The 14,437-nt window shown below is 36.1% G+C and overlaps 1 protein-coding gene across 1 annotated transcript in view; it reads left to right on the top strand.

Annotated features, from left to right (window-relative positions):
* Nucleotides 1-14,437, top strand: part of TXNDC16 (thioredoxin domain containing 16) — a 120,573-nt gene that overhangs the window by 67,105 nt on the left and 39,031 nt on the right. The window contains exons 8-13 of the mRNA XM_021701456.1: nucleotides 1,367-1,533; nucleotides 1,982-2,042; nucleotides 7,064-7,187; nucleotides 11,042-11,185; nucleotides 11,687-11,746; nucleotides 14,107-14,275. Coding sequence (XP_021557131.1) covers nucleotides 1,367-1,533; nucleotides 1,982-2,042; nucleotides 7,064-7,187; nucleotides 11,042-11,185; nucleotides 11,687-11,746; nucleotides 14,107-14,275 — 725 coding nt within the window. The remainder of the gene's footprint in view (nucleotides 1-1,366; nucleotides 1,534-1,981; nucleotides 2,043-7,063; nucleotides 7,188-11,041; nucleotides 11,186-11,686; nucleotides 11,747-14,106; nucleotides 14,276-14,437) is intronic.

Below are 14,437 nucleotides of genomic sequence, written 5' to 3' on the forward strand. Positions count from 1 at the left end.
GCCAAAAATATGGGTAACTACTATGAAGGGATAGAATATGACTCTAAAAATGAAAAATAAAAATGTTTTTTTTTAAAAAAAAAGGGATTGATAAGATGTTGGTTGAAAAAGGGAAAAAGAAAAATTCAAAAAGAATAAAAAAAGAAAAAAAGACAGTTAAAAAAAATTAACTTTGAAAGACTACAGAATCATGGTAAAAAAGCCATGAATTCTATGTGCAGTAGTCCCCTAGAGCTGGAGTTCTGCCGTTCTCATTGATGGGTAAACTTGGTCTTGGCTGGCTGTTCTCGCTGATCTTCTGGGGAGGGGCCTGTTGCCGTGGTTTCCAAATGTCTTTGCCGGAGGCAGAATTGCCCCGCCCTTGCCCCCTCCCAGCTAAGTAATCTGCTGGGGTTTGCTCTCCGGGGCTTTTGTTCCCTGCGAGCTTTCCGTACAGCTTTGGAGGCGGAGAGTGAAAATGGCGGCCTCCCAATCTCCGCCCCGGAGGAGCCGAGAACTCGGGGTCCCGCTTCTCAGTGAGCCCCCAGAGAAAAGCCGTCAGTCACTCCCGTCTCCCCGGTCTCCGGCCGCACTCCGTGCTCACCCGGCCTGTGACCGCGGGTTTCTATCTCTGGCACCCGACCCCGGGTGGAGTCTCCAAACCCAGCAGATCCCTGCGGCGCACTCCCGCGCGGCTCCTCCCGGGGGAGGAAGGTGAGTCTCCCCGGATCTGCCGCTTGTTGGGTCCCTGCTGGAGGAGCAGGGGCCCGACTGTGCCGTGGATCACGGTCTATGGCCACCCCGAGCTGAGAGCCCGCGCCTGGGCTCCGCCTCTGCAGCCGGCTTCCCTGCTCCGATACCTGGGAGCTCTGCCACACTCAGGCACCCCCGGTCTTTCTGTGACCCGTGGGTCCTGAGACCACACTGTCCCGGAGGGTTCCACCCCCCGCTTAGCCACCAGAGTGACGTCCCTCAGCGGAGCCGACTTCTAAAAGTTCCGATTTTGTGCTCCGCGGCTCTATCACTTGCCAGAAGCGGCCGCCGGAGGCCCCTCCCCCACCGTCTATCCTCCCGAATATCGCCTCGGATTCACTTCTCCGCACGTCCTACCTTCCAGAAAGTGGTCGCTTTTCTGTTGAGAGAGTTGTTGCTATTCTTTTCTTCGATCTCCTGTTGAGTTTGTAGGTGTTCAGAATGGTTTGATCCCTATCCAGCTGAATTCCTGAGACCAGACGAAATCCAGGTCTCCTACTCCTCCGCCATCTTGCTCCGTCCTTGTATTTTTTTTTAACTCATGACTTTATTAATAAGAATTAGAGTTTAAATCCAAATGTTGGAACCCTATTCTCACACAGTGAAGACCTTTTGTTCTTTTTTTAAAATGAAGACTGAAGTTGCTGAAGACCCTCAACAGGTTTCAACTGTTCATCTCCAACTAGGATTACCACTGGTTTTTATTGTTAGTCAGCAAGCGACGTATGAAGCTGATAGAAGGACTGCAGAATGGGTCGCTTGGCGTCTTCTGGGGAAAGCAGGAGTTCTACTCTTGTTAAGGTATCTTAAACATTAAATATTCACTGTATTTAGCAAAACACTAGAGTTTTTCTCTTTTTAAAATATGGTAATATATTCACTTGTAAATAAACTTAGATCTCTAGTAAATTCTAGTGTTAGTAAATTCTAATAAATTTACTCTAGTAAATTCTAATAGAACCAGTTGCTAAGCTAAAGTCTGTACATTAATTATTAACTTGATTAAAATTTAGACCTTTAAACTTTGCTAAATGAAGATGAAGATAGAGACTGGAACATCTAGTCTGTATTTATGTCTAAAATTTCTCAGACTTACTAAATTGTAATCTTTTTTCATAAATTGTTTTTATGTAAGAACTTATAGTTTTTAGTGTAAGAACTTAAAGTTCTTTTATGCTTTTATGTTGACATCCTGGATGACTGTTCTTCAGGTTAGCCATATAAAACATTTATTTCCATTTTGAAAAAGGGACTCATTGGAAGTGGACATTCCTCTGCATGCTAACGTGGTCTTCAGAAGAGCAGAAGAGGTTAGTCATTTTATGTATTGCTCTACAATGTCTGCTTATTTAAAGAAAGTTAATACGTGTGGTGATAAAATAATATATGCTTATTACAGAAAAGAAATTCTGTAAATTGCCACTAGTCAGAGATTATTGCTGTTAATATTTTGGTGTTCTTTTTTTTTTTCCCATTTGTTAGTTTGTCTCTTTTCTCATGTTCATATATATATATTTTAAAGAAAATTAGGGTCATGCTATATAGCCTACTTTTCATGTAAAATTATATTTAATTACTTGCTATTGTGCTATATGATACCTGCCTTTGTACACTGTTTTGAATATCACTGGTTCTTTCCTTTGGCTAAACTTCTGGACGTGAAGTTTGTCAAAGGAAATGGGGTTTTTTAAGGCTGCTAGAATATATTGTCAAATTGCCCTCCAGAAACCAGCAAGGTTTGGAATTCCTTGTTGCTCATACATCTTGCCACTACTGAGCATCACCATTTAAAACTTTGTCAATAGAGAAGATTTAGAAAATCTTCTCTATTGACAAAGTTCCTGTTTTCATTTGCATATTTTTGATTACTGGTGAGGTTGAACATTTTTTAAAGGCTTATTTCCCATTTATTTGCCTTTGTAAATTTCTGTTAATGTTCTTTTTTTCTTATATTTTTCTTAAAATTTTTCTTAATTATTGAGAACTCATTAATTCTGCACATTTCAAAATATTATATAAATATGCTAAACAATTGATTGATGTGTTTTTGAACTGCCAGGTTTTTTTTATTATGTTAATCACCATACATTACATCATTAGTTTTTGGTGTAGTGTTCCATGATTCATTGTTTGCATATAACACCCATTGCTCCATTCAGTACGTGCCCTCTTTAATACCCATCACCGGGCTAACCCACTCCCCCACTTCCCTCCCCTCTAGAACCCTCAGTTTGTTTCTTGGAGTCCATAGTCTCTCATGGTTTGAACTGCCAGTTTTTAAAAACATTTTTTTAAATTTACCTAAGTGATCTCTGCACCCAACATGGGGCTCAAACTCATGATCCTGAGATCAAGAATTGGGTGCTCTACTGACTGAGCCAGCCAGGGGCCCCTGAACTGCCAGACAATTTAAACTTAAATTCTCTTGCCTAGGACTATGGCATGAATACTGGGTCAAAGGTCAGAAGACTTGGATTCTGTTCCTTCTGGTTCTGGAACCAGATTAATGAATTAGCTTCTCCAAGCTCAGTTTTCTCATTTGTGAACTATTCATAAAACCTTCCCTTCTAACTTACAAGAAATTTATAAGACAAAATAGGAAAATACTTTGAAAACTGTAGTATTGTTCAAATGTGTATACTATAGTATGGGGCTAGTATGCTCTGCTTTTTGGCTAGGTCATGGAAGGAGTACTTTCTGAAGCTCTTCTTTTTGCTGGTAGATCAAGATCCCTAAATAAGAAATTATAATATTTATTATCGGGAAATAGGTTTTATGGAAAAATTAAAGTTCATGATGGTTTTTGAGTTTTGATGTCTTAAATTGTTAAAATGTAACAATTTTGTATAGCATGAGGTAAGAGAGGTTATAAGATAGCTATCTCTGCAAAGAAATTTTCTGTAAAGGATAGAAGAGTCTTTTCTATGAGTCTCTGTATTGAATTCAGTGTAAATCTTTTTTTTTTTTACCTTCTCATCAGGGCAATAATGTTCATCCTGGGTTTGTATAATCATTCTTTCTCTCTCCCTTTCCAGGCAAAGGGTTTGAGGGTCCTTAAAGTATAGAACTGCTTAGATAGTATTGTATGCTCATATTACTATATTACAAGCCTTGTATAGTAAGTTATAAAACATATCTTTTAGTATTGCATTAGTTCTTCAGAATTTTTTTTCCTACGGCAGTAATTAGCAATATAGTATTAAGAGTTTACGCTATAGAATCTTACTGCCTAGTTCAAATCCAACTTTGTAACTCTGGGCAAATTACTTCTATATGTCTCTTTTTTTTTTTTTTTTCATTGTAAAGGAGGGTTAATAATAATATCTACTTTAAAGAGTTGTTGGGTCAGTATATTAAAAGAAATAATGTAAAGTGCTAAATTAGCACAGGGTCCAATACATTCGTAAGTGCTCAATAAATACTATACTCATCCATTCATCCTTTCCATAAGTATTTATTGTGTACCTGCTTTGTTTCAGGCACAGTCCTAGGCTCTGAGGATATGGCAGTGAACAAAAGCAAGTTTTTGCCCTCATGGAGCTAATATACTAGTGGCAGGAGACAAATACAAAACCAGTATAGCTAGAATGTCAGATGGTGTTAAGGACAGTGGAAAAAAAAAACAAGGTAAGGTGAGAGAGTAGTTTCGGAAGATCTCACTGATTAGTAACAATAAAGTAAAGGAATATGCCTGTGGATATGTGGGGAAAGAGTGATGAGTGTGAGAGGACACACATGCAGAAGCCCTGAGGGGAAGAATTGTTTGTGTTTTAGCATAGTATTATGAGGAATAGTATTAATGCTTAGGATCTTTCTTAGTATCTAAGTTTTTTTTTTTTTTTAAAGATTTTTTTAATTTATTTGACAGAGAGAGACACAGCGAGAGAGGGAACACAAGCAGGGGGAGTGGGAGAGGGGGAAGCAGGCTTCCCGCTGAGCAGGGAGCCCGATGTGGGGCTCGATCCCAGGACCCTGGGATCATGACCTGAGCCAAAGGCAGACGCTTAATGACTGAGCCACCCAGGTGCCCCAGTATCTAAGTTTTTAAAAGCCCTTTTTAATTCCTTTCTTCAGAGTTTTTTTTTTTTTTGTATGAAATCAAACAAACTGAAAAGTAGAAAAATAGAACGAACAACTATATACTTACTACCTAGATTCAACAATTAATATTTTATCATATTTGCTTCACCTATAATTTTTTTCTAAAACATTCCAAAGAATGTTAGATATCATGGCATTTACAGATTCATAAATATCCAGCATGAATCTTTAAAAATTACTGTTCTTCTTCTTTATACAATCACAATTTTATTATCACACTTAACAAAATTAACAGGAATTTGTTTTATCATAGCCTAATCTCATAGCCAGTTCATATTCAAATTTTTTCATCTAAAATTATTTTCTATAGGTGTTTTTTGTGAACCAAAATTTAGTTAAGGATTACGAATTGCATTTGGTGTGTTTCTTAAATGTCTCAATGTCTTAACACTCCCTCTTCTTCTCCCCCATGATGGTGCCTTTTAGATAAATGGGCCAGGTTTTCCATATTCTGGATTTGTCTGTTTCCTTTTGCTTTTGTCTGCCTTGCTCCTCTGTTCCCTTATGTTTTCTAAAAACTGGAAGTTAGATTGCCTAGCTCCATTAAATATTTTGGGTAAGAATACTTCACAGTGCTGGCTTACTGGTATTTTATCTTATTCTAACGTGGATGATGTCTGGTTTTCTCACTTAATGATGCCACATTTGATTACTGAATTAATGTGGAGACAGTTAATTCTCTCCATCATAAGATACATTTCCCTTATCCAATTAGCAGATAAACTGTAGGTAGAAATGCAAATAAAACCACAAGACGTACCAGTACTCACCCCCCGAATGGCTAAAAATTTAAGAAGTAACAATTCCAAGTGTTTTTAAGAAGGTAGAGTTACAAGAACTTTTGGTAGGAGTGAAAATTAGTACAATGAAAATTGGAAAAATATTTGGCAGTGCTTCCTGAAGCTGAGGCTATATATATATCATGTGAACCAGCAATTTCATTCCTAAGCACTGCCCAACAGAAATGTGTATACACGTGCACTAAAAGACAGCTGTAGTAATGTTCATAGCAGTTAGTATACTTTTATAATGGTCTGAAGCTGGAAATAACACACGTCCATGAGAAATAGAATGGATAAACACATACGTACATATATATGGTACATACTAGTACATTCATATAAGGAATACATCATTGAAAAAGGATAAACTGCTTTTAAATGTAACATGGATAAACCTCACAAATAGTGTTGATCAAAAGAAGTGGTCACAAAAAGAGTACAGGGCATATATAGTTCTATTATATAAATTCAAAAACTGGCAAAATTTATAGATGGTGATGAAAGTCAGAATAGTGATTACCTTTGGGGGAGGGTAATGACAGGAAGCGGCAAGAAGATGGCCTCTCGGTGTGCTGGTAATGTTCTGTATCTTAACCTGTGTGGTGGTTATATAAGTGTATCAGCTCTGTAAAAATTCATCAAACTATACACTTACAATTTGTGTTCTTTCCTGTGTGGATGTTGTATTTGAATAAAAAAGTTTACTACCACAATATCTATGTATACTTCAAACAAATTTGGTTTGACTTTAATCACTCTACCTTTTAACTCCGTTATTATTTCCACAGAAGTAAAAAGTTGCTCACTTTGAATGTAATATTAAAAAGATAAATATGTGATATCAAAGAACAAACACACTTACAGTTATTTTATAGCTTTATTCTCATGTACAGTTACAGTCAGGAATGATTTACTGAAATAATCTAGTGGCCTAAAATTTCATGTTTTTAAGATGTGATAGTTGGGTATTAGTAAAAGAAATTATAATGGAATAATCTCCATGGGCTAGATTTGGTATTCTTAAAATACCTGGGGGCAGATTGTAGTTTTATTTTAGTGGAATTATTGTAGGATGAGATATTATTTTGAATATTTCTGTGGAATATCAAAATAATTTTGATGGCCCTATTTGCAATTAAGTTTTATATTGAAGTGGGACATGCAGTTATGTGTGAAATGTTGCAGACGTCAGTGAAATACCATTTTGTCAAGCAAGTGAGACTTTCAGTTCTTTTTTGCCTTTTTTTTTTTTCATTAGTACACACTATTTTATATAAAGTATGCTTTGGGTACTTTTCATAATGATTATGGAATTTCCTTTTTTTGTTTAATTTTAAAACTGAAGTTCAAAGATTTAGTTTCATTTTAATATCAAACAAGTAAAACATTTTTATTAAAATGCTTTGGTATATTTTTAGTCATGATTTTAAAAATGAATGTATTTCTAGGGAGTGCCAGCGGAATTTTTGGTCTTACATGATATTGATTTAATAATATCCCGTGTGGAAAGTAATATGCACATTGAAGAAATACAAGAAGACGGGGATGAGGACATGGGAAGTCCAGATATGGGTAATACATTTTGTGATGCTCCTTTCCCCTCCACCCTCCATTCCTCCTCGGCACCCAGGAGGTCAGTGAAATTTCAATGAATTAACTTTCTCATAGAATGTTTTGACATTCAAGACTATGAAAATACCTGGAGAAACCTATTTTGAATGACATTTTATCAAGTTGATTTGGTGGAAAAGGTAAGGATGCTGTATTTTGTTGAATGTGATACCTTTCATTGTTACATGCCAGGATGTAGCTTTCCACATCTGTGCCTTTATCTTCTAAATCAGTTCTTTCACGGTCTACTCCATGTTTAAAAATGGTCTACTCCATGTTTAAAAATGACCCAGGAGCCACAACAGGGTATTTTGTTTTTATTTTTCCTATTAGGAAATGAAATTCTAATAAATATTGTTGGATTTGTAGTTGTAAATAAATCTGATGACAGTCTGGGAGTAAATTTCAATAACATTTAAAACCTCTTTTTAACACGTTATATTTCTTTTTATTGTACTTATTGCGTATGTTTTTGAAGTATTCTATAGTTTCAAGGCTATTCTCCTACACATTATTTACTTTGGTTGAGTTAGCTGATGTCACCTTCACTTTGTAGATCAAGAATCTGTGTTTTAGCAGGATTAAGTGATCTACCCAAAGTCAAACAAATGGCATGTGGTAGAGCCTGGACTAGAACTTAAGCATTCTGACTTGAAATCTTATGTATTATCATTATTGTTACTGACACTTCTTCATAACATTAATCCTATCCTATAACTGCTCACTTGCTTTTCTCTCTTCTCCACTAGTCTATAATATCCCTAAAGCAGGGATTATGTCTTGTTCATTTTTGTATCGCATTTAGTATATACTTGAATGTTTTACCTAGTACTATTATGAGTGCCAAGACGGGAGTAATTTATGTATTCTTTTTGTGAGGTCCATTCATTATTTTGATCAGAATCTATATTATAAATTTAATAAGGGCTCTGAGATTTAATGGTTACCAGTGACCAGTTTTTTGGTTTGAGTTATGTTCTAGCTCTTTTCTAATATGCAGAGGTTGGAACTGCTCATGGTTTAAGCCAGAGTTCTCTATAGCATTGTCATTACATAGACCTGTGTTCTGGTCTCTTTCTCCTGGCTCTGTTTTCTATCATGGTTCATAGATTCCCCCTTCCAGTCAAGGGAATCGCCCCTGTGTCAGTTTAGTGAGATTCCTGTTCTCAGTGGGAGTTGTTTGTTTCAAGATTTCCTTGCCACATCCCCTTAATTTGCCCTGTGGTGTGGCCTTCTCTTTCTTCTCTGCCTGTCTTCTCTCCCCAGCCTAGTTCTAGGATTCCTTTTACAGCTTTCCCTTTTGTTTGTTTTGTTGTGGTTTTTTTTTTCTGTCTTAACTTTCTACATCTGTAATCCATATTGGCCCATAATAGTGTATGTAGTCATGTCCATATACATAATCCCCCCACCTTGTTTTGTTCCCATTTGTATAGGAAAAATACACGTATAGGAAAGAGTTTGTTACCATGTGAGAGCACAGCACAAAGAAAAATGTCCTTCAAAGGAAATGGGCACAGAATGAATCAGAGTAAAATGGACTGAATTCTACAAAAGGACGATATGGAAAAAATATTACACATGTATGGCTTAAAAGAACGTGTGTATATATTGATGAATAGGTGAAAGATAGAGCTAAAGAGTGGATCAATTTAGAAGTGAGGGTAGCTTATTGAGAGAGAGAGAATAGGAAAGAGGGAAAAGAAGTGTTGGAAGAAGAGGACAAGAATGGATTGGGAAATAAAGGATTGGAAGGAAAATGAAAATATGTGAATAAGAAGGAAAAAATACAGTAAATAGGAAAATAGGCCTTTATTAATTTTGGTATTGGAGTTGTAACTTGTTAGTATCATAGAATGTGGTGTTTTAAAGTTCCTTTAAGTTAGTATAGTGCAACTCTTAGGTTTCAGATTTGAACACTGAGGCCCATAGAGTTATGTGATCCACTGGAGTTACACAGCTGAAACCTGTGGAGATGCACTGTAATTCATATCTGGTATTTTATTTTATATATTAGAAATCATATAAAAACAATACTTTCATTTTTAAATTGTCTTCCTCCGTTCCTTTCTTTGTAATGTGTTATTATAAAGAATTATGAACTTAGCATAAAGTAGACAGGATAATAGAACAAATCTCCTGGTATCCCATTACCTGGCCCCACCCAGCTACCATCAACCCATGGCTATCCTGTTCTAGTCACTGCCCACCCCTTACTATTTTGTTGCAAATCCCAAATATGTAGTTTCATCCAAAAAGATTTCCCTGTGTTTTTCAGAAATATAAGGATTCTCCTTTTAAAATGAACATAATGAGCTCTGGGTGTTTTATGCAACTGGTGAATCACTGAATTCTACCTCTGAAACTAATAATAGAATAGATGATAATTAAATTGAATTTAATAAAAAATTTAAAAAATAAAAATAAAAAATAAAATGAGCATAACTGGGGCAGTTAGTTGGGTGACTTAGTCCGTTAAGTGTCCAATTCTTGATTTTGGCTCAGGTCATGATCTCAGGGTCATGAGATCAAGCCCTATGTCGGGCTCCGTGCTGAGCATGAAACCTGTTTGGGATTCTCTCTCCTCCCCCCGGACCCAGGCTTGTGCTTGCTTGCTCGCTCGCTCTTTCTCTCTAAAAAACAAAACAAAACACCCCCCCCCAAAAAAAACAAAAAAACTTCCCCAAACCCCCATAATTATTGCTATTATTACATCTCAAAAACTAACAGTACTCTTAAATATTATCAGTGTTTGCATTTCCATTTGCATGCTCCTTCATGCCACTGTGCCTTTGTACATGCTATTCCCTTTGCTCTGTATGCCTCCACTGCCTTCCTTCACTGCCTACCTAAGTTTCATTTTCTTTTAATATTCAGCTAGTGTGGGGCGCCTGGGTGGCTCAGTTGGTTAAGCGACTGCCTTCGGCTCAGGTCATGATCCTGGAGTCCCTGGATCGAGTCCCGCATCGGGCTCCCTGCTCGGCAAGGAGCCTGCTTCTCCCTCTGACCCTCCCCCCTCTCATGTGCTCTCTGTCTCTCTCATTCTCTCTGTCTCAAATAAATAAATAAATAAAAATCTTAAAAAAAAAAAATATTCAGCTAGTGTGAACTCTTCTAGGAAACTTTGTCTCTCTAATCAAGTCAGATGTCCCTTCAGTGTTACCATATAATCTGTACAAACTTCCAACAGAATATTTACAAGTGCAAAAAAAATTTTTTTTTAACCCCATACATGGATGGATGGATGGATGGATAAATGGATTGGTCCACTGGTTGGTTAGTTGGTCTAAGTTAACGATAGGTTTTTACATATTCAGAATCCACATAACTTGATGCACTTAGAATAAAATCTAAAATTCTTGGCTCATATGGCTCTTTATGATCTAGCTATTGCCTAGTCTAGAGTTTTGTCATGCCATTTACTCCTTCATCCCATCCTGTTTTAGCTAAATTTGTCTTCCTTCAGTACGTAGTATATGCTAATCTCTTTTATGTCTTCGAGCCTTCATATATGTTTTTCTTTTTGCCTAAGACTTTTTTTTTTTTTTTTAATTTTGGATTCTCTAGCTGGAAGGCTTTGGCTCTCCCAACCTAAATCTCCCTATTACAATCTATCATGTACCATTTCTTTCCTTAAACTGACATAATTTATAACTATGTGTTTATTCAGTGATGAGTTTATTGTCTGACTTTTCTGTAAACAGGAGCTCCATGTGGTCAGGGACTAGTGTTCATCACAGTGGTTGTCATACAGTGGAATTTGTATTTATATAAGTTATGTATTTATATACACATTAATGTATTTTTGAACATTTTAGATATTCAAGATGATGAAGTGGCAGAAACTGTTTACAGAGATAGGAAGAGACGGTTACCTTTGGAACTCACGGTAGAACTAACAGAAGAGACGTTTAATGCAACAGTGGTGGCTTCTGATAGCATAGTGCTTTTCTATGCTGGTTGTGAGTATGAGCCTTTAGAGAAGGGACTGTTATGTATTAGAGGATTTAAAGTTGGTGGATTTTATTTTTGCATTCTGTATATTGCATGTGGTAGAATGACATAGCTTTCGCACTGTCCCAAGTAGACTGCACATATTGAAAGATTTACTAATTTACTAATTTAGAAAAATTGTTAATTCAAGCTAATGTTTTAATATATTAACAGTTCTTTTTTAAAAATATATTAACAGTTCTTATGAATCTATAGGACATATATTGCTTTTACCTTCAAATAATAGCCCTTCAACTATATCCCTTGCAGTCTGAGTGCAGAAAATTAGTTGCATTTAGAATCCTCTTAAATGTTTGCACAATATTGAGTACTGTATATTAAAATATTTCTTATGAAGGAATAACAATCTTGGGAAACCCTATAAATCTATATGTTTGTTAATGTATAGGTATGGATGCTTTGGAGATATGCATATTGCAATATCTGTTGAATTTTTTATTTTAATGTAGGGCAAGCAGTATCCATGGCATTTCTGCAATCCTATGTAGATTTGGCAATTAAATTGAAAGGTATGTAATATGGTATGCATGCTTATTTTCTTGATTCTAAGCTATAGCTATTTGTAAAGCTATATCATGCTAAAGATGAAGAAAACCACAGAAAATTTCACGTTATTATATTTGTGTCTCCAACTTTATGTTAATGAACCATGAGTTTCAGAAATGCTCAGAAGCATTCATCTTGGTTCTTTTCATGGAACTGTCTTCAGTAGAAAGTAGAGAGCCTATGTATAAAGTACTTGTGGCCACACAGTTAATCCAGTAATCTTTTTGGCTGTATTCATTCAGCAAACATTTATTGAGTGCCTACTCTGAGCTAGTTACTATTAAATATTATTAAATAAATACTAAATACACTTAAACAAAAATGTGACAGATAAGACCCAATCTCACAGTCTAACCAAAGATCTAAGATCTCAGTGTTCTTAAAGCTATTCAGTTAGCTCCTTATGGACTGGGATATTTCTTAATAGCCAAGATCTTTTAACTGTTCTATGAAAACCTGATCCAGGGGTAGGTAACTAATCCAAGGAATAGACTTGAACTCAAAATATCTATGCCATCATTCTAGCAAAGACGTAGGGAGAGGTAGGGAGGCATGTTAATAAGAGAGAGAGAATGATGGATTAGGATAATGTTTTATAATCATTTGAATAAGACAGAATGTATCATGCTTCATATCTGTAATACGATTTTCTTCTACTGTTTTTCTTGTTTTTTCTTAGCTATTCCAGTTAAATAGGCTTATTCTTTTAGCTACTTTAGGAATGTATCCACCATTTAGTTTTTTAGGTTCTTTAAATTTTTAGTAAGTTCTTTATGGGTAGGTAGTATATCTTATACTCAGTTCACTGGACTTGGCATATTGCCTTACATCGTAGAATATTTGGTATTTAATAAATTGTTGAATAAGTGAATAAGCTAATAAGGGAGTTTAGTGGAAAATGTCTACTAGTGTACAACTTATTTATATACTAGGGACTTTTGTGAACTTAAATTAATTCTGGAAAGTCAATCCTAAATATAACATGTTCTATGGTAATAAAAACATCAGAGATTTTAAAACTTTTTTCCTCAGTTCATTTCTCAACCACATTTGATCCCACTTTTGATTACTTGAATGAAGAGGTGATTAAGTCTACAGATAATGTGATTACCTAATATATATATATATTTAAAGATTTTTATTTATTTATTTGAGAGAGACACAGTGAGAGAGGGAACACAAGCAGGGGGAGAGAGAAGTAGGCTCCCTGCGGGGCCCGATCCTGGGACCCTGGGATCATGACCCGAGCCGAAGGCAGACACCCAATGACTGAGCCACCCAGGCGCCCCACCTAATATTTAAAAAAAAAATCAAATCCTCTTACTCTCTTTCAGGTTCTCCTTTGTAGTTGCAATCTACAGAAAGATTTAAGTTTCTTCTTTTAGGTTCCCCAGCCTCATTGGCAAAAAATTAGAAGAAAGATAAAGGAAGGGGGGAAATATAAACCACAATGAAGGAATAATTGGATAATGTCCCTGAATAATAGAATTATCCCCCCACCCATCCCATTTGTCAATACCAAATGAAAATGGAAACAGATTCCCTTATATTCTTCTCTATTAATGATTGAAAAAAGAGGCTCCCTGGCCCCTCAATGCAAGGACTCTGAGTTGTATATGTTTGTAGAATAAAAAAAAGCAGATAACCAAGCCAAGATTTGATTTCCTTTTTCATTTAGGATGTTCTTTATGAGTAACAATCCTTTTAGTAATTAGATAATCAGATAAAGGGACTGTTTCAGAAGTTCAGGGGGCTTAATGTAGAAATGCATAGTATAGGTAACTATTTTATGTCTACATTGAAGCCCATACTATAACTTTGTAAGTTGGGAGAATACTGTAATGCTTCGGGCATTTAGTCCTATAACCTTTCACATTGACTTTATGGAAAAAAGCCACTGTTCATGTAAGATGATGAAGAGTATTTTATACTCAGTCACAAGATGGCAGCAAATACCAAGTTTTTATACCTACCTAGTACCTAGTTAGCTGTAGCTAAGAGAATTTTTTTTTTTAATCTTTAAATTAGGAACACCATGGGAAATTCCTGCATTGATAAAGTATAGGGGATGTAATACTGCAGGCAACTTAGACTCTACTGGCAGACCAGCATGCAAAAGGGACCCACAAATTGAGCAGCAAAGGAGGTGGGGAAATAAGCCAATTGGGGAAGGGGTTGCAAAAATCAAGGGAAGAGTGTCCAGTGGAAGCAGTTCATGCTCATGAGAGGTTAAAATAAGAATGGGCTATAAAAATATTGTCAAGTCTACACAACTGAGTTTTCTACATTAATATTTATAAAGTGTGCATTTCCTGTTGTTTAGGCACATCCAGTATGCTGCTTACTAGAGTGAACTGTGCAGATTGGCCTGATTTATGTACTAAGCAAAATGTTACTGAATTTCCTGTTGTAAAGATGTATAAGGAAGGCAAGAGCCCAGTGTCTTACCCTGGAATGTTAGGAACTGAAGATCTCCTAAAATTTATCCAGCTGTAAGTATTCAGCTTCTCCCTAAGACTTAAATTTTGGGGTCTGTAAACCTTCTAATTCCTATACTTTGTTGACACACTTTGAATAGGTTAAGGAGGAATGAATTGAAATAACAGGATAAGGTGAAGAGAGCTTATTCCTTCACTTTGGGGGAGATAAAAATT

This window comes from Neomonachus schauinslandi, chromosome 9 (genome assembly GCF_002201575.2).
Source record: "Neomonachus schauinslandi chromosome 9, ASM220157v2, whole genome shotgun sequence".
Lineage (NCBI taxonomy): Eukaryota > Metazoa > Chordata > Mammalia > Carnivora > Phocidae > Neomonachus > Neomonachus schauinslandi.